At 46.8% G+C, this 22090-nt stretch overlaps 3 protein-coding genes across 3 annotated transcripts in view; 2 read left to right on the top strand and 1 right to left on the bottom strand.

Moving 5' to 3' along the window:
• LOC135096356 (tyrosine-protein phosphatase non-receptor type 13-like) overlaps positions 1-10716 on the top strand; it is a 44669-nt gene extending 33953 nt beyond the window's left edge. The window contains exons 13-14 of the mRNA XM_063997821.1: positions 9432-10058; positions 10584-10716. Coding sequence (XP_063853891.1) covers positions 9432-10058; positions 10584-10603 — 647 coding nt within the window. The 3' untranslated portion in view covers positions 10604-10716. The remainder of the gene's footprint in view (positions 1-9431; positions 10059-10583) is intronic.
• On the bottom strand, positions 1636-5367 carry LOC135116336 (uncharacterized). Its single transcript, XM_064033694.1, has 4 exons — positions 5251-5367; positions 3688-3834; positions 3439-3578; positions 1636-1976 (listed from the first exon to the last, which is right to left on the bottom strand). Exons 1-4 carry the CDS (start codon positions 5281-5283, stop codon positions 1745-1747), a joined length of 552 nt encoding a protein of 183 aa, XP_063889764.1. The 5' UTR covers positions 5284-5367; the 3' UTR covers positions 1636-1744.
• The window catches only part of LOC135096350 (mucin-2-like), a 26378-nt gene continuing 14895 nt past the window's right edge, over positions 10608-22090 (top strand). Inside the window, exons 1-2 of the mRNA XM_063997812.1 lie at positions 10608-10842; positions 13125-17795. Coding sequence (XP_063853882.1) covers positions 10608-10842; positions 13125-17795 — 4906 coding nt within the window. The remainder of the gene's footprint in view (positions 10843-13124; positions 17796-22090) is intronic.

Here is a 22090-nt window from a genome sequence, read left to right as displayed (position 1 = left end):
TAAAATTGCCACTGTTCTCATACACAAGAAATCCTCTATATTCAACATCCTATTCCATTCCTTATTCAGTTTCTCATTCTTTTCCTTGTTCAACCTCACATTCCTTCCTTTATCCAACCTTCCATTCCCTTCCTTACGTACAATATTTATCCTTTGCCCTCATATTATCTTCTCTTCCCGTGTTCCATCGTGACAGGGTTCATCAAAGACTTTCATTGTGTTTAGCGTGGCAGCAGAGGTTCATCACTATCCATGGCAAAGGGTGACCTAAGATTCGGTAAGGAAAGGCGGGAAGTCGCTAGTGAATCGTTCTTCATGAAGTCAAATATGAAATTGCAAATAAATACTTAAAAATATTTCCGCTGATAATAGACTTTTAAGCTTTAGAGAGGGAATTGAAAGGTTGTGGTGGTAGTAATAGTAGTACAGTAAAATCCCTCTTATCCGGCATCAACGGGACCGCCGACATGCTGGATACTTGAATATTACCGGATACTTGAATAGAAGTGAAATTATGTCCACAATCACCACCCTACACTCACGCATCTTACCATAACAAAGATCAGCTGATATTAATCAGCAGCTGATCTGATCAGCTGCTTAAGTGTAAACACAACACGCTTCCTCTTTTCTACAACATTAGGCATGATGAAGGCGTCAGGCGATAAACAGTGCACACGCGGGACTGAGTCACTGAGTAAACACAGTGCAGTGGGCCGCGGGTGGCGCGAAGCAGTGCGCTCTGGTGGTAAGGGGACAAAGTATGCCTTGCGCGGGAATTTTAATAGATTTTATGAGTACACATTGATTTTTTATTGATTTTAAGGCTCGAGGAAAAATGTGCCGGATATTTGAAGCTGCCGGATACTCGAATGCTGGATGAGAGGGATTTTACTGTAGTAGTTAGGAGAGAGAGAGAGAGAGAGAGAGAGAGAGAGAGAGAGAGAGAGAGAGAGAGAGAGAGAGAGAGAGAGAGAGAGAGAGAGGTCGTTATAGTGGGAGCTGATATGTAGAAAAATTACGTGTATGGACGAAACCAGAAACACGAAACCTACCCCAACGAGGCCCAGAGATCGGAGGAGTCAAACATGAACAAGATCAGACATATTTATTGATACACTCCTCCAGTACATTCAGCCTCCTCTCCTATACAATGTGTCACTTTCCCCTTCTCTCTTTTCCCACGTATCCTGTTAGTTTGTTCGTTTGTGCGCGTCTGGCGTACCTGTGCCCTGCTCCTACCTGAGTATGTAGCCGCTTAATTACGCACACACCTGTTTAATTCACACCTGTGCCGGGACATCTGTTGCCTGGCGTGACCTTGACTGTTGATGCGATATTTGTGGTGGTGGTGGTGATAGTAGTAGTAGTAGTTGTTGTTGTTGTTTTGTTGTTGTTGTTGTTGTAGCAGCACCAGCAGCAGTACATATAAAATTAAACTACTATTTTTTTTTATATCCGTTTATTATATGATTTATGATTATTTTATTTATTTTTATTCTTTATTTGTAATTATCCCATTTCTCTTTGTCAACACGATCAACTGCACTCATTATCCTCAGTTTATTGTTCTTTATACCTCAACACCTGGTAATTCTCTCTCTCTCTCTCTCTCTCTCTCTCTCTCTCTCTCTCTCTCTCTCTCTCTCTCTCTCTCTCTCTCTCTCTCTCTCTCTCTCTCTCTCTCTCTCTCTCTCTCTCTCTCTCTCTCTCTCTCTCTCTCTCTCTCCACCTCCTCCTTCCACTACTTCTGCCCCTCTTGTCGCTGTTGTCGCCGCTGCAGCCGTGCCCTCCTCTCGTTCTCCTCCTGGTAGTGCTGCAGCTGCTTGGCCGAGACTTGCACGCTGATCTGCGGCGTGTAGGGCAGCTGGATGGTGTGGGTGGCGATGGCGTCAGGAGAATTGAGGGGGACTGCCTGCAACGGGGCCTTTTCCTCAACTATAGTGGGATGGAAGCCAGTCTCGTCCGCTTGGTACCTGGAATCGGGATGGGTACGGTGATGGGATGGAGGGGCGAGTGTGAAGGCAGGGTGCGGTGAGCGAAGGATGAAAGGGACAAGCAAAGCGGAGGGAAGGTTAAGAAGCATTATGATCAGAGGTCGGGGGTCAGGGGAGTGAGTATAAGGGACGAAGAGTGAGGTGGATTACTGATATAATAGATTAGTAAGGGGGTTGTGTTGGTGGTGGTTGGAGCAGTAAGGCGTGTTAGAAGAGAAGGAAAGGGATGTAAGTTGTTCAAGAAGGGAATTAATGATGGGAGGGAGTTAGCAAAGAGAAAGAGAAAGATAGAGAGAAGAATGTTTGGGTGAAGGTATTGTTGTTGTGGTTGTTGGTGTTGTGGTGGTGGTAGTTGTGGTATTGGTGGTGATTTTTTTTTTTTTTTTATGATAATGCTGTTCCTGCTGTTATTTAGAGATCGCTGTTATCCAGATTTTTTTTTTTAATGGGTGGTGAAAGTTTTTTTTATTTTTTTATACACAAGTAGGTGGTGAGATGGGTTGGTCAGGTGGAGGAGGACTCGTGGCTAGCATGTCTCTAAGGAAGAGAAAAGGAAGCACGTCTGAAGAGGGTGGATAAGAAAGACGAAAATTATATGCAAAGGAACACCGCAGACGAGGCTTGAGATTCTTGTTAAAGCTCAGGGGAAGAAACTGTGCGTGAGAGAGAGAGAGAGAGAGAGAGAGAGAGAGAGAGAGAGAGAGAGAGAGAGAGAGAGAGAGAGAGAGAGAGAGAGAGAGAAAGAGAGAGAGAGAGAGAGAGAGAGAGAGAGAGAGAGAGGGTAGTTGACCTCAAAGCAGCCCCAGGGGTCACGTCAGGTTTATGAATATGATCTCTTCCCCTCCTCCTTTTTCCTCCCTTCCCTCCAGTGGCCATTAATTCTTACCTCCTGCCTGTACCTCCTTCTTAATTCTTCCTCCTCCTCCTCCTCCTCCTCCTCCTCTTTCTTCCTCCTTCTCTTGCTCTCCTCTGTACGCAAGGTACATTACCTCACCAACATTTTTATACTCGGCCACATAAATAATAGTTGCTGTAGATTACATGTTACTGTTGTTGTTGTTGTTTCTTTACACTGTTGTTCGTTTCCTTGAATAATATAGAATTCTGTTATTGGCTGAAATCCCGAGTAGTTTTCACCTCCTCCTCCTCCTCCTCCTCCTCCTCCTCCTTCTCCAAACACGAAACCACCTGATGCCGAGATAATTAGGTTAAATCAGGTTATATACAAGATCAGGTCATCTTAGGTCAGGTTAGGTTAGGTAAGGTCATGTTAGGTTATCGTGTTACGTAAGATTTGGTTATCTTAGGTTGTGTTAGGTAAGGTCAGGTCAGATTAGGTTAGGTTAGGTTGCATTAGGTTAGGTCAGGTTAGGTTAGGTTAAGGCCAAGTAAGGTTTGGATATGTTAGGTAAAGTCACTCGAGGAGCTGCTACTTGCTAACCTGACGGTGACGAGCACGTTGTCTGGCCTGACGTAGGAATAGACGCCCGTGACGCGGCCCTGCTCGTCACTGTGCCCCTCTTGGGAGAACCTGACGCCCTTCACCTGGTCCGCGATGGAGAAACCGAATTTGTAGGGCTGCTGTGGGGCAAGGAGAGAAAGAGGGAGATTAGCACACATTCATATCCCGGCCCCTGTACACACACACACACACACACACACACACACACACACACACACACACACTTACTGGTGGATACTGCTCCTCGTTCTTCCCCTCCTGCGAGTGTCCTATCAGTGCTCGGTCCTCCCTTGGTCCCTGCGGCGCCGCCCTCGCCCCCTTCACCACCACCACTATCACCACCACTACCACCACCACCACCGCTCTTTGGGACCCCTGGGGATGGGCAAAAAGATAATCATATTCAGAGGTCGTGCTTTGTTTTTCCCTCTGTATCAAGTGCCCCGGTGTGCTAATAACTCGTTACTTGTCAGATTTTGTTAGGGGGAAGGGAGAGGGGAAGCAACAGAAAAGAAAATTAATGGAAAATAAAGGGAACAGAGAGAGAGAGAGAGAGAGAGAGGGGGGGTATTCTGCAACACTTCTGCGCTCCACCACTACTACTTTCAAGAGGTTTTAGTTGGTGACACGGGTGTTTAACGGTGTCTTTAAGGTTTTAATGATATATTAATGAAATTTTTTATATTATTTGGGGGATAAACACTCCTGAGAACCCGCCTTACCATCCCTGTGACCTTTGAAAATAGTCGTGGTGAGAGAGGAAAGCGTTTCTGAATACGAGCTAGAGAGAGAGAGAGAGAGAGAGAGAGAGAGAGTTTAACTATTATTGATGAGTCATACTAACCCCCCCCCAAAAAAAAAAAAGCCAAGTACATAAGAAAACAAAAGAAAGCTAATAAATTATGTGCGTTTTCCCGCCGCATTTATTTTCATGGTTATCGCTGTCATAATTTTTCCTTTGCATTCCTGAGACTCGCGCACGCCGCTGTTGTTATCATTGTCTTACTTTCACCTCCCATTCGTCAGCGCATCATAGGACTTGGGATGGAAAGAAAATGGAATTGAGGCAAGAAAATGGGAGGAAAGACAATGGAAGTAAGGCTCATATTTTTAAGTGCTTTGGGGATTCTCATTAGGACTGTTTTCAAAGCCCAATAAAGTTATTAGTCTTATTTTTACTTCTCATTGGTGTTTTTCTTAATAAAGGGTGTAAGAATCATAGCCATATTATCGGTCAAATTATTAAAACTCTTAACCTTCGGGCTTTCACTAGGACTGTATTCAAAGGCCACACAGATCACTATTAATCGGGTTTTCATTTCTCGTGGGTGTTTTTGTTTTTTTTTTCTCTCTCAATATATGGCGCAGTATCCTTGTCAGATTATCGCTTGTATTATCTCCACTGGAACCCATTGGAAGTTATGAAGAGATGACACCGAACCGTTTCAGAACCCAAATGCAAAACGTCACTCGTCTTTGACCGCGACTGTACATTCTGGTGTGGTAATAACATATCATGGTATTAGAAGCATTAACGGCTTGATCCTCTCTTAGCTCTTGATCTTGATTAACATCCATCACCGAGAGAAAGAAGTGATCAAGTTTAAATCTCTTAATTCACGACACGCTGCTGCTGCTGCTGCTAAAATCGATGAGCTGTTCAAGTCAAGTAATCTTTGTTCTCTCTCGTGTTTGTGAAATGTTTTGATTTTTTTTCTCTCGCTGATTCTTTATTGTTTGGTATCGTAGTAGTAGTAGTAGTAGTAGTTGTAGTAGTAACAGTACACTTACTTTCATGCCTGGGGGAATGCGTAGTCTGCACATGTGTGTGGGTGCACCTGCAGGAGTGTCTGTCTGGTCGCCTCGCGTCAGTCAGCCAGTGTCGCCCCGCTGCCGCCTCCGCACCTTATATATCCTGCCCGCGTGTTACACCCCCGGCTGGGATGAGACTTACCTCTGTGTGTTTGTGTTTTTGTTGGTGACGGTGGGGTAGAGGACGAGAAGGGAGAGAGAGCGGTTATTATCGTTTTGTTGTTTTTCTTGTTACTGCTGCTGCTTTCATGATTGTCGTTATATCGACAATAAGTGTTGATAGTAGTAGTAGTAGTAGTAGTAGTAGTAGTAACAGCAGCAGTAGTGGTGGGTGTAGCAGTAGTAGTAGTAGTAGTAGTAGTAGTAGTAATAGTTATTTATTTATTTATTTATTTTATTTATTATTATTTGGTGCTGCTGTTTATGTCATGGCAACGATAACAAACGTCGTCGCAGTTAGAACAACAACAACAACAACAACAACAACAACAGCAACAACAACAACAACAAGCACACCCACAACCAGCACCACCAGAGAGACGTAGCCGTAGCCCAGAATCACAAGGGGACACGCGGGCCTCCTGGGCTGATTGTCCGTGAAGTGAAAGTGGCGCCCCGGGTCACGTCAGGATGGAATATGACACGCGAAGATCTACCCTCCCCTTCCCCCCCTTCCCCTTCCCCTTCCCCTTCCCCTTCCCCTTCCCCTTCCCCTTCCCCCTGCACCACCCCACAAACACAGGTTCCAGGTTATCCACACCATCATCGCTCCAAGCCTCCCCGCTCCCTCTTACTGCTCGCTCCTGACGCCCTTATCAATTGGTGGTCTAATCTTCGTCTCCTTTCATTTGCCTAACTTTTACTCTCTCTCTCTCTCTCTCTCTCTCTCTCTCTCTCTCTCTCTCTCTCTCTCTCTCTCTCTCTCTCTCTCTCTCTCTCTCTTTTCGAGCTAATCTCCTGAGGGCTTGTTTGTGGGCGTCGCGGGAGGGAAGGGAACATAAAGACCATAGCGGGAGATGTTTGTCTTTTGTTTGTACACGCGTATCTTGATTACGTAATGGCTGGGGGGGTGCAATTTCAAACACTGACGAAGACTTGTTAGTGGTGATGGTGGTGAAAAATTAATATTATTAATTTTATTTACTTAGTTATGTATGTATTTATTTATTTTTTTTTTTATGTATTTATTTGTGTGTGTGTGTGTGTAATAATAATAATAATAATAAACGGTTTATTATTTAGGCAGTTGACAAACTGAAAATGTACATAGGGGATGGGGAAAAACTTAACATTAATCCTAACGGTAAGACTAATCTAGGAGGGAAATACTATTGATTGATGGCTCGCACCATGGTGGGAATCGCACTGAGGCTGTACCGGTCCGTGCGCGGCGCCTTCAGGGGCGTTATTTTGTTGTGGTGTCTGGTGGCACGGACAGGGCGAGGCGCGTCGGGCGGCAGCATGTCTCTGAGACGCGGATGATGCAGTAGTCCCTTCCCAAACTTCTCCAGAGCCTCTCGGTGCCTGGTGGATATTCTGGACAGACTCAGGGTGGTCAGGGCTTCTTCATAGGTGGTGTATGCAGGGCCAAGGATGACCCTGCACGCCCTTTTCTGCACACTCTCTAGCTGTAGCTGTTGAGTGTGTGTGAGGGAGGAGGACCACGCTGGGGAGGCGTACATGAGTTTGGGGAGGATGAAGGTGAGGTACACCCCCCTTAACTCATCTGTCGGCGTCCCCAGCGACCTGAGTCTGCGCAGCATGTACAGCCTGTAGGTAGCTGATCTCACGGTGCTGGCGACATGCTGCTTCCAGGTCAGCTGGTCGTCCACCGTGACTCCGAGAAGCTTGGCACATTGGACCACCTGGAGGGGGTGAGGGCCCACTGTGAGCCGGGGAGGGGGCACTGGTACAGAGGAGGTACAGAAATGCATCACCACAGTTTTGCTGTGGTTGATGGTCATCCTGCTCTCCTCTGTCCACGTCTGCAGTCGCTCCAGAATTGCTTGCAGTGGCGAGTAGTCCGGGTTCTTGTTGGAAACTGGGACGCCCACGGTGCAGTCGTCCACATACTTCCAGCGATGGGGGGTGTCGGTGAGGGCGTCGTTGATGAGGAGGAGGAAGCATAGAGGACCCATCTTGGTCCCCTGGGGGACTCCACATGTCAGCTGTTGGAAATTAGAGACAGAGCCCTGATAGCGAACGGCCTGACGTCTCCCTGTGAGGAAGTCGGCTAGCCACGCTATCAGATTAGGAGGGAGACCCAGACTTACTGCCTTGCTGATGACAACAGTGTGATCAACTAGATCAAAGGCTTTTTTGAAGTCGACAAAAGCAACAGCTAGAGAGGTGTTTCGCTTGTCCAGGTGGCTGTGGATGAATTCAAGGAAGCTGGTCAGGTAATGTGAGGTGGAGGTGGCTTTAATATTTCCGAATTGTCTGATATCCACGGTGTTACAAATTTTGGTGTATGCCCAGTCATATACAAAATCTTCACAAATAAGGCTAGGGATGGGGGTGATAGAGACTGGCCTGAGGTCATTGAGTGACTGAGGACTGGAAGTTTTGGGGATGGGAGTGACATAAGATGTCTTCCAGTCCGCGGGGCAAGAGTGTTGGGAGAGTGAGGCGTTTATTATGGAGCATAGCGGTGTTGCTAGCTCTACAGCAAATTCCTTGTAAATTTTTATAGGAAGGTCAGTGGGTGTGGTGGATCTTGGTTTAAATTTAAGTATTCTCTTAAAAACATCCATCGCCTGGACAGTGTGTGGAGGGGAGGGAGCGGGCAGATAGGCAGGAAGCGGAGTGGTGTGGAGGGGAGGAAAGGTTTGACAGATAGCAGCAAAGTGATCGTTCATCTCCTGAGCCGCGAGATTAGCAGGAAGGTGTGAGGTGCAAGGAAGGGATGAAGTGTGCTTTTGTAAGCCACACAAAGCTTTGATCTTAGCGTACCACTGTCTGTTGTTGGTCAGCTTGAGGTGGTGTATCTTGTCTGGGTAATAGCTTGCCTTTGCATTCTTAATCTCCCTGATTACTCTGTTTCTTAGTTTCCTGTAAAGGACCGGGCAGGAGTGGAACGCCCAGGTCCGCTGACGCATGAGTCTTTTAATGCGGGGCGTCATCCAGGGAGCATCAGACGGGTGCGTTGTGACGCTCTTGGCTGGGAAGTAGTGGTGGAAGGCTGCTGTAGTAGTGGCGACGTAGTTTTGCCATTTTAAGTGGACGTCCTCCTCATCCAGCACCTCGGTCCACGGGTGTTGTGTCACCCACTGCCCAAACTCCCTCATGGCTGAGTCAGGCATGGGGCGGTGGGTCCTGGTGACAGCTGACCGGGGGGTCGAGGTGGTGGGTGTGGGTGACCACAGTATGGAGAGGTGGGTGCTCCGTCCCATGGGAGGCAGCGGCTTGGGTGGCGAGTACTGCTGGCCCAGGTCTGTGAGGATAAGGTCGAGGATGGCTTGCTGGTGGGTGGGGAAGTCCACGACCTGGGTGAGGTGTAGCTGGTGTAGGATATCGTTGATATCTAATCTGTTAAAGTCCCCACAGATGACCAGCTTGGCAGCAGGATACCTCACCCTCAGGGCATCAGCAGTGTTGATGATGTGAGCGGTGAGCAACTGTGCAGTGGCGGCTCGTGGGGGGTGGTACACGACGCAGACTATGATGGAGGCCGTGTTGTTGGGATGGGAGGGGGGCGTGTGTGTGTGTGTGTGTGTTTACTGCTTTTTACTTTAATCCGTTTTGCTGCTGCTGCTGTTGTATTTTTTCTTCAGCTCATTTTTTTTTTTTTTTTTTTATTATTATTATTACTCTTTTTATTTTAATACGCTGTCTCTCATCAGCCTCATTACTCAAGTTCATGTTTTGTTCCATTAAGTTCAAAATTCCTTCCCTGTGTAACCTTTGTATTTCCCCATGCTGTTACTATGGCTCATTTATCCATTTATGGTCTTCATAATCAGTAACATTACTTGTATTCATAATATTTGTTGAATAATCTATAAACTGAAGAAATAGAAACACCTGCTTTAATCGTACAACCCATAGTCTTCAGTGTCTTTTATTAATCTATAATCTTATATGTATTTGACAATCTATATTGCTTTGGTTTTATTTGTCTGTCTTTCTGTGTGTTTTTAACGTCTTCCACAACTCCACAGGTGACCGAGTGGTGGGCATCAATGGGCGCAGTGTGGAGAACCTCCCATACAGTGTGGCTGTGGATCTCCTGCGTCAGATACCAGAAAAGGTCACTCTCCTTGTCTCCCAGCCTGTCCTCCCCACCTCCAGCACCCCCACCACCAACACCACCACCACCAACACCACCACCACAACCACCCCTGCTCCTGCCTCTGCTCTCCTGTCCCACCCAGCTCCTCACTCAGCATGGTCAGAGGTAACACAGGCAGACTCAGCCACAAAAACAGACATCTCGTGCCCAAATACAACCCTGAGAAGCGAGTTTTCAAGGACAGACTCAGCAACGCCTCGAAGTGACCCAAGTTCACGGCCCAGTTCATCCACGCCCCGAACCAACCTTGCATATCCTGATTCTGGTTCAAAACTTGATGTTCTCTCTCAGCAGAACTCAGTATTGAGGAAGAACTTCTTTTCAAGCACAACTTCCAGCAGAACCACCCTGACACGCTCAGAGTCCACCTACAGAGCAGAGGTGCTGCAGACAGACTCCACGCCAGCCAGTGACTCCACCCCCACAGAGGGCAACACACCCAGAGGGGACTCGCCAACTGCCACGTCAGACACTTCTCATCCAGACGCAGACAAAGGTATTTTTTTATGTTGGGTGGTTCTTAAGGTTCAGCAATAAATATTCTAATGAGAGCTGTAGGGTTCATGTTCTAAAGGTGATATTAATTATTGATTATATATGCATGAGTATCAGCAGTCTCAAATTGAAATAATACTTGATATAAAACAATATTTATTTTTAAGAAAGGTATATTTCTGCACTATGATGTATATGCAGTACATACATACTGTACTTATATGATTTTGGTGCTGATAAAATGAGTACTCTTGTTGCTAGTGAGAATTGAAGAAAAATTGGATGACTTTGACCTGAGTTCATTTTGGTACATCTTTCCTTAATTTGGTACATCTTTTCTTAATTTGGTACATCTTTTCTTAATTACTAATCACCCTGAGACATCTTTACTTGTTCTACAGTTACCTCCAATCTTTAAACTGGGTAGAAATTGCAAAATTTATTCTTTTCATCTTCAAATTTCTTGCAGATGCTTATAAAGATTTCATGCATTGCTTCTGGTACTGTTAATTGTTTTGTATTGCAGTGAAAGTTAACTTACAATGAAGACATGTATGATGAAGAGTGCTTACTGCTGTGCTGTTGTTCTGCAGGTCAGCAGGCTCTTGTGAGGCCTGTTGGGGGAGTGACCTTCACCCAGGAGGTCAGGTCAGGGCCTGTTACCGTCATCACCCTCAACACCACCAACAACACCCCACCCGCTGAGCCACCACCTCCCCCTCCTGCTTCCCCCTCTCCCACCCCCGACCCACATACCACCACCACCACCACCTCCACCTCCCAACGTGCCTCCTCCTCCTCCTCCTCCTCATCATCATCATCATCATCATCATCATCAACTTTGAAGCCCACCACTAAGGCAGCCCCACCTCAGAGTGCTGACAAGATAGTACCTCCACCATCATCATCACCTCAAGTAACTACCACCACCACCACTGCCACTGCCACCACCACAACTGTTCCCAAGACAAAATCTTCCTCTCCTTCTGCCATGACCACCAAACAGTTTCTGGAGGTGAGAGACTTTCAAATGTATCTTTTGTTTTCACTCTGTCATCAAGAATGTTATGAAATTATCATAGATTTAAATTCAAAAAGCATAAATAAGTATATTGAAATAAGAAGTTGTGGATAATGCTTTTGTTTGAGAATACTGGGATTGTAATCATGATGGTTAATTGTTATGTTCTTTCCTGTCTGCCTTCATGTTTGATCAGGAGAAATGTGAGTATTGGTTACAGCATTGCATTGGTAACTGACGTGTGGCGTGACATGTGGTGTGGTGTGGGGTGGAGGGGTGGTGATGGTGTTGTCAGGCATAGACTTGGAAGATGAGTGGCAGGATGGCAGGGTCTGGTTTGGCATTCCCATCACAACAGTATTATTTAGTCTATACTAGATGTCTAATACAGTGTTTCCAGTGCACTTTGAGGTAAAATAATGAACCTGTCAACATTATTTCTCCAGCACCTGTAATTGATATTTATACTCATGAAAACTTAATAGACCTATCCTGTTTCTCTCATTTCTAAGATTAATTTGTAAGATTCTAACCTCAAAGAATCACTTACTAAGGTGTTATGGACTCCCTTATGAACTGCAAAGCCCTAAGTAGCTTTTTATTTATTTATTTATATTTTTTTATTTATTTTATTTATTTATTTGTTTATTTTATTTAGTTCTTTATTTTCTTGTGTGTGTGTGTGTGTGTGTGTGTGTGTGTGTGTGTGTGTGTGTGTGTGTGTGTGTGTGTGTGTGTGTGTGTTGGTTGGTTGGTTGGAATAAGCCTTTGTGATATGATGGAGAATAATTTTGTTTGCTTGTTATGTACTTGTCAAGTGTGTTGGTTTTATTGTCCTCATTATTGTTGTTGCTGTTCTGTTTGCTTTTGCCATTGTGGTTGTTGTAATTGGAGGTGCTTTGTAGGAGTGTAGTGATTGAGACTTGTCATGTGTGGTATTGACTGTTATGACATTGTGAAGTGAAAGAGGTGCCAGTAGTAGTTTAAACAAGGAAGGAGAGAGAGTGCTTGGATAGGAAGAAGGGCAGGGTGTCTTGGGGGATGTTAGAGGGATGACAGATGAGAGAGAGAGAGAGAGAGATTTGGTGATGACATGTTAAGGATGGTAGTGAACAATGCAATGAGATTCACTGGTGATGGCACAGGGCGACAATTAGTGAATGAATTTGTGAATGGTATTGTGAGCAGTGGAGACAGAGACAAACCAATGTGAAATGGTGCTGGTTGTACCGTGAGTGTGGTAGGTGTGTCCTAAGTTGCAGTGATGGTGTTGGTGGAGAAAAAGAAAATAGTAGTGAATGGTGAGATTCAGTGGTTGTGTTAGTGTTTGAGTCCTTGGCTGATGGTGTTTTGGTGTTTCTGCTGTGACAGTTTTCATGTGTTAGCACTGCAGTGATTGGCCTCTTTTTCTTTTCTTTGCAAGTCACAGATGTGTGTGTGTGTTTTTTTTGTTTTTTTTTCACTTTGTTTTACTTTTTAGTTGTACATCACATTTTATTCTCTTTATTTTGTTTTAGGCTTGCTTTCCTTTCCATTTTTCCAATTTACATGTTTATATTTAAGCAGGAGTGTTAGGTAAGTTGAGAGTTGAGTTAGTTGACACTTTCGTGAGTGTGGGTGGCTGTGTTGTGATAAAGAGTGACAGTGATGGCTGAGAAGTGGAGAAAATTACATTGCAGCTTGATACTCAATGTTCATGTTGTAGCATATAAATGTGCATAACAGTGATCATTATAAATCTTTATGAGAAAGTATTTCAGCAGTGACATTATGCAGATTTTCAGAATTGTAGCTGCATTTGCATTATGTGCAGAAAACATTGTTCCACAGTAACAGAAGTTGCAGTTTGTGGAAATGCATGTGGAGCACCACCACTGATGTGTGGGTGTGAGTCACTGGGTGCACAAAGTATGGGTAAAGAATTAAAGTGAAATGTGGGTTTGATGTAACATAGACTTTATTGCTGGAGCCAACCTTGTATTGGGTATTGCCATCGTGTGTGTGTGTTTGTGTGTGTGTATAGTCATTATAATTTTTCTCCTGCAGCACTAGGATGGAGGGTAGCAGCTCCCCAGCCTGCTCCTCGCCGCAGCCTGGAGTGGAGCAGATCCCTCCCTGAGGACTCCACACCCCCCACCACACCACTAGGCCTGAACTGGTCCACTCACCGCAGCCGCCTGGTTCACAACAACACTCGTCCTTCAGGAGGCTCCCTCAGCTCCTCCCCCACCCGTGCCCCATCCCACCGTCCAACACGCCCCACCATACAGGACTGTGCTGCTGCCCCACGCTGGTCCAGGGCACTGGGCGGCCCACTACCCTCATCCTCTGAGACTGGTGACCTGACATCCTGGTCATCCTGCACTTCGTCCCTGGCACCATGTCATGGGTCTGTTGAGAGCCTGCCAGACCGCTCCTCCTATGCTGGCACCCCCCAGCCACCTCCACTGCCCAGGGACAGCATGCTGGATCGTGTGCTGCGGTGCCTCAGCACGGGCCAGGCAGCACGGGCCGTCACCCATTCCTCTCACAGGGCATCAAACAACTTGGCTGGCACTGACATGTGGCGGGCAGACCTCGTGAAGGAGTTCTCTCTTGAAGAGGACACTTTCCCAGAAGAGAAGGTTGGGGGTGTGTGCTTAGCTTCCGGTCTCCCTCCTGACTCAGCTTCTGTTCATTCCGTGGCCCATCCCGCTGCTCCTCCACCTTCAGAGCCTCCCCCTGTCGCACCCACAACCCATCCTCCTTCTCCACCTCTCATTCCTCCTTCCATACCCACCACAGTTCCCCATTCTTCACAATCTGATTTTACCCTAACCCATACTACTACCTCTCCCCCCAGTTCACCCCCTCCCCCTCCTCCAAGCTCACCCCCTCCCCTACCCCAAGCCCCGCCACCCATCCTTCTCCCTGATCTCAACTCCAAGACTGAGGACAGCCATCAGGTGGAGCAGGACTCACCTGATGAGGTGGTCATCACACCACCTGTGGAATTTAGGGAGGAAGCAAAGTCCCCTGGTGAGCAGAAGCCTCTGGATCCTCTGGTGCCAGGTGCCTTCCGCCTCATGACAGAGCAGGAGTACCGGCAGTGCCTGAGAGGCGGTGGGGGAGCAGCACAGGAGTACAAGGGTGGTGGTGCTGAAGTAAGCCCTGAGTGTTCCCTAAGCAACCTGGAACACCCTGCACGTGCTGCCTACCTGCGCATGCTGCTCTCTCAGCCACCCCCTGAGCCTCCACCACCTGTGCCCATTGCACCAGGAAGGTCTTCTGTGCTGGGCAGGGAGAGCAAGGCTGCACACAGCTCCTCCAGCAGCAACCTGCATCATCTCCCAGCACAGTTTGCACCAAAGCCAAACAGAGTAGTTGTGGCAAGTTCTTGTGGAGACAACGCCATCTCCTCTTCCACAAGCACCACCACAATATCAACCACAACGACTACAAACATTTCCACCACCACAGAGTCAGTTAGGAGCCCCACCAAGTATGAGATGGTCAGCAGTGGTGTGGCCTGGGAGGCAGGCATAGCTAGTGACCTGCTCTCTCGCCGGCGCCACACAGGGGGAGGGCGACTCAGCCTGCTCCACACTGAGGCACCTCAGGGAGAGGCCATCAGCGAGGCAGCCAATGAAGAGACAAGCACCACTAGTGGTAGCTCTCCACCTCCCCCTGTTAACTTCACCACTCACCCACTCACCCCAGACACCACTCACCCACTCACTCCAGACACAGTCTTTTCAGATCCTTTCACCCCCAATCCTCTCTCATCATATCCCCTTGCCCCAGATCCCATTACTACAGCCACCTTCACCACAGATTCATTCCCTACAGACTCACACACCCTAGACTCCATTCCTAAAGACTCCCACACAGATACTGGAGACCCTTCTACTCCTAACAAGGCCTCACTAGACCTTGCTCCCTCAGAGGCCCCCAACCCAGATACCAGCACTGCAGGGCCCCACACTCCAGGCTCTGGGAGCCCCAAGAAGTCCAGCATTATGAGCAGTGTCAAGGAGTCAAACACAACAACAGAAATAGAAATTAAAGATCTGGCCAAACCTAAGTTAGATACCAAGATCCCGTGGTATGATGCACCTCGCATTCTTTCAAGGCAAAGTAACGGGCGTCCCCCACTGCACAAGATGTATCCAGACTCTGATAGCGATGACTCCTCCAGCAACAGTGTTACCAGCACACCTAGGGAAGAAAACAAAACTTCTTTGGTTTCAGAGAAAAGTGAAGAGACTCTGGAGCTGTTCATCAACAATCCAGAGCCTCTGGTGGTGCATCGTGTGAACCTGCCTCAGGGGAGTGACAGCCATATGAGTCCTGATGGCGAGAAGGACAGCTTGGTGTCCTGCCAGGCCGAGGAGGGAGATGGCTGGGGTGTGGGTGCTGGACCAGCCGTGCCCCAGAGCCTGCTTGCTCTTGGTGGTGAGGAATTTGTACAGCTGTTGGGAAAGTTAGTGTCAGACCAGCCATCCCCAACCAGCAACTTCCTTCCATCATTCCAGCAAGACTCACTCACTGATGACACAGTTAAGATTACAGAGAGTGATTCCTCTGTTGTCAAAACAGCATCATTTACCACCTGTGCTGTCCCTGACACCTCTAAGAAGCTCTTATCCCCAACAAAGATTCAAAAAGGTGTCATTAAAATTGGTCACAGCATAGTGGACTCACCCAGCACACACTCCACTAGTGAATTCACCACCATTAGCTCAACAGTTCCCTCTGGGTTATCATCTACCACCACCACACTTCCTACAACCACCTCTACCACCATTTCCAGAAAGGACTCCAGTAATAAAAGTACATTCCCTGCCTTTACAAGGAATACATTTGTCAGGACCTTCTCTGGGGATACCAAGAATGACCCTGACATGCCAAAAACTCAGCCCCATCCAGGCAGCCTCAGTGACACCCCTGTAACAGCAAGCACTGCCAGAAAGGACCAGACCATTTCTGCCACTGCATCAATCTGTCCCTCTGCCAGAATTGTATCAATGATCAGCAAGTCTTCATTTGACTCTACCACAGACCCTCCTGTAACCCCAGAAAAGGACCTTGCTTCTCCTATATGGAATCCTGTTTCCCCCAAAAGAAGCCCTTATTCCCCTGAAAAGACTCCTGCTGTACCCAAATGGAGTCCTGACTCACCAGCAAAGAGTCCCTCCTCACCAGACAAGTTGTGCAGCAGCCCTAAATGGGCTCCTGTTTCTCCTAAGAAAGTTCCTACTACTCACAGTTCAGCACCAATTTCTACAGAAAAGACTTCTGTCACCCCAGACAAAGAAGCAAGTGCCTCCAAAGGGAGTTCTGATTTTCCTAATAAAGCTGCAACTGCCACTGTTTCTACTGAAGAGGCCTTTATAGCACCCAAATGGACTCCTGTATCCCCAACAAGAGCTCCTGCCACCCCCAATCAGGATCCATTGTCTCCTGAAAAGAAATCCTCTGTGGCACCAAAATGGACTCCCGTTTCTCCCGTAAAAAGCCCTGCCACTCCAAAGTGGTCTGCTGTGTCCCAAGAGAAGAGCTCTGTCTCTCCAAAATGGTCTCCAGAGAAAGGGCCTGTCCCCCCAAAATGGTCCCCTGTGTCCCCAGAGAAGAGGTGGTCTCCCATGTCTCCAGAGAAAAGATGGTCCCCTGTCTCACCAGAGAAGAGATTGTCTCCTATGTCCCCAGAGAAGAGATGGTCTCCTGTGTACCCAGAGAGAAGACAATCTCCTGTGTCCCCAGAGAAAAGGTGGTCCCCTCTCTCCCCAATGAGAAGACTGTCTCCTATGTCCCCAGAGAATAGATGGTCTCCTCTCTCCCCAGAGAGAAGAATGTCTCCTGTGTCACCAGAGAAAAGATGGTCCCCTCTCTCCCCAGAGAAGGCCCCTGTCCCTCCAAATTGGTCTCCTGTGTCCCCAGTAAAAATCTCTGCTGCTCCCAGGTGTGCCCCATTGTCCACCAGTCACAGTGACTCCTCCAGCAGGGTTTGCCCTACCTCCAGCAGAGGCTACAGGGATGTTGCCATCAGGGAGGCCGCCACCAGCACCAGTATTCACCCAGACATTGCCAAGCACGTGCCCATCATCACCAGGGTCTTCCCTCTCTCCACCACCACCCAGAGCTCCACCAGTGTCACTACAACCACCACCACCACCACCAAAATGTCATCAGCCACCATTGAGAGTCACAGTGCCTCAGTCACAGCCACAGCCACCTCTGCTGCCCCAAAATTCTACACTGCCACCACCAAGTACATCCCAGCAGTAACAAGTGTGCATGGGGGCTCCACTGAAGAGGAGGACACCATCACCACTACCACTACTGCCACCACTGACAGCCCAGACGCTGCCACCAAGGACTCTCCAGTCATCACCAAGAGTGGCTTCACCATCATCACCTCTCAAAACAAACTTGACACCACCACCACCTCAATGGAAGATGACCTCCCTTCCATCACAGCATCAAAGTTCACCACAGATGTCACAACTAAGACTGTCGATATTAACACCACCACTGAACAAGCCAACCCAGTCACCACTGCCTCCACCACCACCACCAAGAGTGTACCTGTCACCAGCACCACTCTCCACTGTGCCACTAAGTACATCAGTGCCACCAGGAAGAGTGCTGCAGCACCTGTCCCTGCAAGGTACACCACTGCCTCTGCCTCACCTCTCCCCAGGTCGTCCAGCCAGCCTGACCTCACAATCACATCAGGTAAGACAACTAATATTATTTCTTTATTTCCATTACAGGTACTATCCTTAATTAACTGGGATTTTTTATTTGTAATTGTTGTGAAATTCTTGTTATTCTTCTTCCGTATGTTTTTCTGTTGTAAGCTTTTTTTTTTTTTTTATGAGCCTATTGTTATTTTTGGCTTTGTTGGTTTTGCAATTTGCTTTGAAAGTTATGATGCTGGTGGTTTTTGCATGTAGTTTGTTTATTCTTATTTCATAGTCATTTCACCCCATGGTCTTCTCAACTCATGTCCTTCCCAACTCCTGCTCTTATCTTCCCATAATCTTCTCAACCTGTGTCCTTCCCAACTCTTGCCCATCTCAATCCACGTTCTTTCCTACTCATACTCTTTCCTTTTGATACAATTCATACTCTTTCCTTTTGATACAATTTGGAGAAATACCACGGACATCCCAACCTGCCTTACTTTGCCTTATTTAACTTGCTCTGCACCCGACCAGATCAGCCCATATGTACTGTTGATCTAATTAACCTTCCTTCACATTCACCTACTTACAGTCAACTCTACTGTATTATATCAACTCAGCCACACACTTCTTACCTGATATCATGTTCTGTCGTATTTAACTGACACGTGGAAGAAACTGTGTAGAATAAACGTTACTTGGAATGCCTTCTTGATATACATGTAGGTGATGTGGCTCTCTCTTTTTTTTTCTCTCTTTTTTTTTTCTCTCTCCTTTCTTGTATTGCTTTTTTGTTGTCCTATCTGCTCCTTACTCTACATTAGTTTTTCTTACCTTTCCTTTCCCCTTTTCCTTCCTTTTCCTCTTTATTTTCTTACTATTCAGCCTTCTCCTCATCATTTTTATTTACTACCATCGTCGTATTGTTATATTGACACACACACACACACACACACACACACACACACACACACACACACACACACACACACACACACACACACACACACACACACACAAGTACCAGTGTTACCTCTAGACCTCTGAAGTGCCACATCAGGGCCTGAGTGGCAGTATACCTCAAAGTGCCAGCGTTTGAGCGGCTCGGAGTGAAGTGCGTAAGGTTGTGCCAGTGTGTAGTGTTGTCTGGGCAGCGTATGAGTATTTGAGGCGCTGAGGTTGACTCTTGCTTGATTCCTTCCTAAAGGTTATCAGCTAAGTCACTGAATTGTATCCTGGTGTTTGTAGTATCATAGTTCTCTCTCTCTCTCTCTCTCTCTCTCTCTCTCTCTCTCTCTCTCTCTCTCTCTCTCTCTCTCTCTCTCTCTCTCTCTCTCTCTCTCTCTCTCTCTCTCTCTCTCTCTCTCTCTCTCTCTCTCTCTCTCTCTCCTGATCTGCCATGTACTGTTCTCAAAGAATTATCTGAGTCATTTACTTTGTTTTAAATACTGAGTTGCATTTTTCTCTCTCTCTATGCAGGAACTTATTATGTTTGGTGCTATCTATGTATTTCCAGGAATCTGACCATTGCAGAACAGTTTACCATAGCTCCTGGTTTCTGCTGTCAACTGTGAGGTAATCCTGTCTGGTGCATATACAGCAGTCAGTTCTCTCTCTCTCTCTCTCTCTCTCTCTCTCTCTCTCTCTCTCTCTCTCTCTCTCTCTCTCTCTCTCTCTCTCTCTCTCTCTCTCTCTCTCTCTCTCTCTCTCTCTCTCTCTCTCTCTCTCTCTCTCTCTCTCTCTCTCTCTCTCTCTCTCTCTCTCTCTCTCTCTCTCTCTCTCTCTCTCTCTCTCTCTCTCTCTCTCTCTCTCTCTCTCTCTCTCTCTCTCTCTCTCTCTCTCTCTCTCTCTCTCTCTCTCTCTCTCTCTCTCTCTGACAGCATCCCTGGAGGTCCTCAAGCTTGACAGTGTTATGCATCTCCTAGAAATCTTTCTAGATCTAACTTTCGAACTCAACTGTTTTATGATATCACAGAACATCACAGATAGCTCATAACACTTGCCTTGAACTCAAAAAAACAGCATATGACTGGTTCCTGCAATACAGATTCCTGGATTTTTTAGTATAGCACCTCGTTCAGTTTCTCATATGTTCATCCACCTTCTGTAACCATCAACCATTACCTCTCCCATACGACAGAGAGGTAGAGCACGTGCTGTAGTGTATACGTAATGCTCTACAAACCCATTTTCTCTGCACCATTTGACCACAAACTCACGCGCCTCATGTCGGTCGCCCCCAGCCCCGGGCATGGTGACACCAGGCAGTGATGGTGGTGGTGGTGGTGATGGTGGTGGTGGGGCGCCGAGGGTGTACCGGTTCTCTGTCGGGGTGTGGGATGTATAGCGGGGTGGGCGGGGCAGAGGGGTGGAGGGGCGGGGGCTGGTACTGGATGAAGCCCCCTCTCATGCTTCCTCCCATGACCACCCCTCCCCTGCTACCCCTGCCCATCTCTCACCCCCTTTCCCCCCCAATCAGGCCTCCTCCATCAGGTATTTCCTCACCATCCCCTTTCAGTCTTGGGGAAATTTAAATCACGGGAGAACCATCGAGGACTGAGGATTTTGTCTTGTTTTGTTAGCATTTTTCATTTTCTTTTTTTTTTTTTTTTTTTTTTTTTTTGCGTCCCCCTGTGATTTATTTTTCCACATCCTTAGAGAGAAATTTTAAAGCTTGGTATTACAGTAGGTATGTAAGTAATTCCTTTCTCTCTCTCTCTCTCTCTCTCTCTCTCTCTCTCTCTCTCTCTCTCTCTCTCTCTCTCTCTCTCTCTCTCTCTCTCTCTCTCTCTCTCTCTCTCTCTCAGCATAACCATAGTAATTACAGTACATATCGCTCTGAAAGATCTATGGTAGTGAGATTACAGTTTGTGTCAGTGTGTGTGTGTGTGTGTGTGTGTGTGTGTGTGTGTGTGTGTGTATAATATCTAATCTTCTGCCTCTCCCACTAGTCATAATGCCGCCTTACCTTCTGATCCTCCCTTTCTTATCACTAATAACCTTGTAGGAGCCAACAGATCTGATGCTTGTTGCTTGTTATTCCCTTTTGTTGTTCTTCGTTAACTTAGTTGCTTCTCTACTTCTCTCCTACTGCATATTCCCTCACTTTACTACTACTACTACTACTACTACTACTACAAGGATACATGCTATTAAGTTCTGGGATGACCTGGCACCTTGAGAGAGAGAGAGAGAGAGAGAGAGAGAGAGAGAGAGTCATGCATTTACCCACCCAACACACACACATACACACACACACACACACACACACACACACACACACACACATGGAACAAAATTAGATTGAAACCTGATAGCCCTTAGGCACGTTACCTGCAAAGTGTGGGGGCAGAGTTAAATAAATATAGACCCAACAACGGTGTGTCTGTTTGTATTAAAGGAGACGTCATTATGTGATTAGTGTGTGATGGGGTGGGATCTGCCGCACCTGTGTCCCCCTTCTCTCACCTGTAACCTTGCACCTGTTTCACCATCCCCTGCCCTCACCTGTATTCCCCCACCTGTTTCACCCTCCCCCTGCTCTCACCTGTGCCCCCTTACCCTCACCTGTCTCCTTGCACCTGTTCAGTTCGGTTGCGATTTGATTATGATTTCGTTGTCGTGGTGCCAAAATAATCAGCATTAGTCTCCCTCCTCCTCTTCCTCCTGCTTCCTTTCCTTGCGTTTCCTCACATCTTCCTCCATTTCCTTCTTTTCCTTCACCTTTTTTCTCTTCCGTCTTCCTTCCTTTCCATGTTTTCCTTCACATTTTTCTCTATTTTCCTTCCTCCTTGTTTATTTTTATTTATTTATTTTTTTTTATGATAGAATCTTGTTAAAGGCTTCGGTAATCAAGCTTTCATTGTTGAAGTGGTGCTAAAATTAATAATGATGAAAAGAAAATAAGAAAAATAAATGTAAATTACGATCTCTTTCATGGAACTAAATTCTATATACAATTTAGTATTCAGTAAACCTCCCTTACAATCAATGTACGACTGTTAAAATCATTGCAAATATTTGGAGAGAATCGCCTCCCTGCATGACTTCACCCAAAATATTTTCCCTGGCTGCTGGAGTGCTGGGTGGGGTCACGCTGACGGTCGCTGAGTGTAAACAGACTCAGGTGTGCCGGACAGAAAGAGCGAACCGCCAACACCAGTACCAGCAGCAACACCAGACAACAACACCACGCCTGTAAATGGGTGTTACTACTTATCTCTTATTTTTTCCTTCTCGTCACAAGTCAATTCACCCATCATTACACTCGCAACCCACGACTCCTCAGCCTCACAGCCTTACTGACTGCCCACTGACTAGCCTTGCTCACTCTGCCGGCCTCGC

Source organism: Scylla paramamosain, chromosome 3, assembly GCF_035594125.1.
Source record: "Scylla paramamosain isolate STU-SP2022 chromosome 3, ASM3559412v1, whole genome shotgun sequence".
Taxonomy (NCBI): Eukaryota; Metazoa; Arthropoda; class Malacostraca; order Decapoda; family Portunidae; genus Scylla; species Scylla paramamosain.
Note: the sequence above shows the minus strand (reverse complement) of the source record. Positions and strands in the feature narration are given on the sequence as shown.

What these genes read in the sequence shown, in the direction of transcription:
- LOC135116336 (XM_064033694.1), bottom strand. Translation starts at nt 5,283, where the DNA reads ATGTGCAGACTACGCATTCCCCCAGGCATGAAA. An exon ending in ACGAGGAGCAGTATCCACCA is followed by an intron (nt 3,579 to 3,687) that starts GTAAGTGTGTGT and finishes CTTGCCCCACAG; the next exon opens with CAGCCCTACAAATTCGGTTT. An exon ending in AACGTGCTCGTCACCGTCAG is followed by an intron (nt 1,977 to 3,438) that starts GTTAGCAAGTAG and finishes TCCCGATTCCAG; the next exon opens with GTACCAAGCGGACGAGACTG.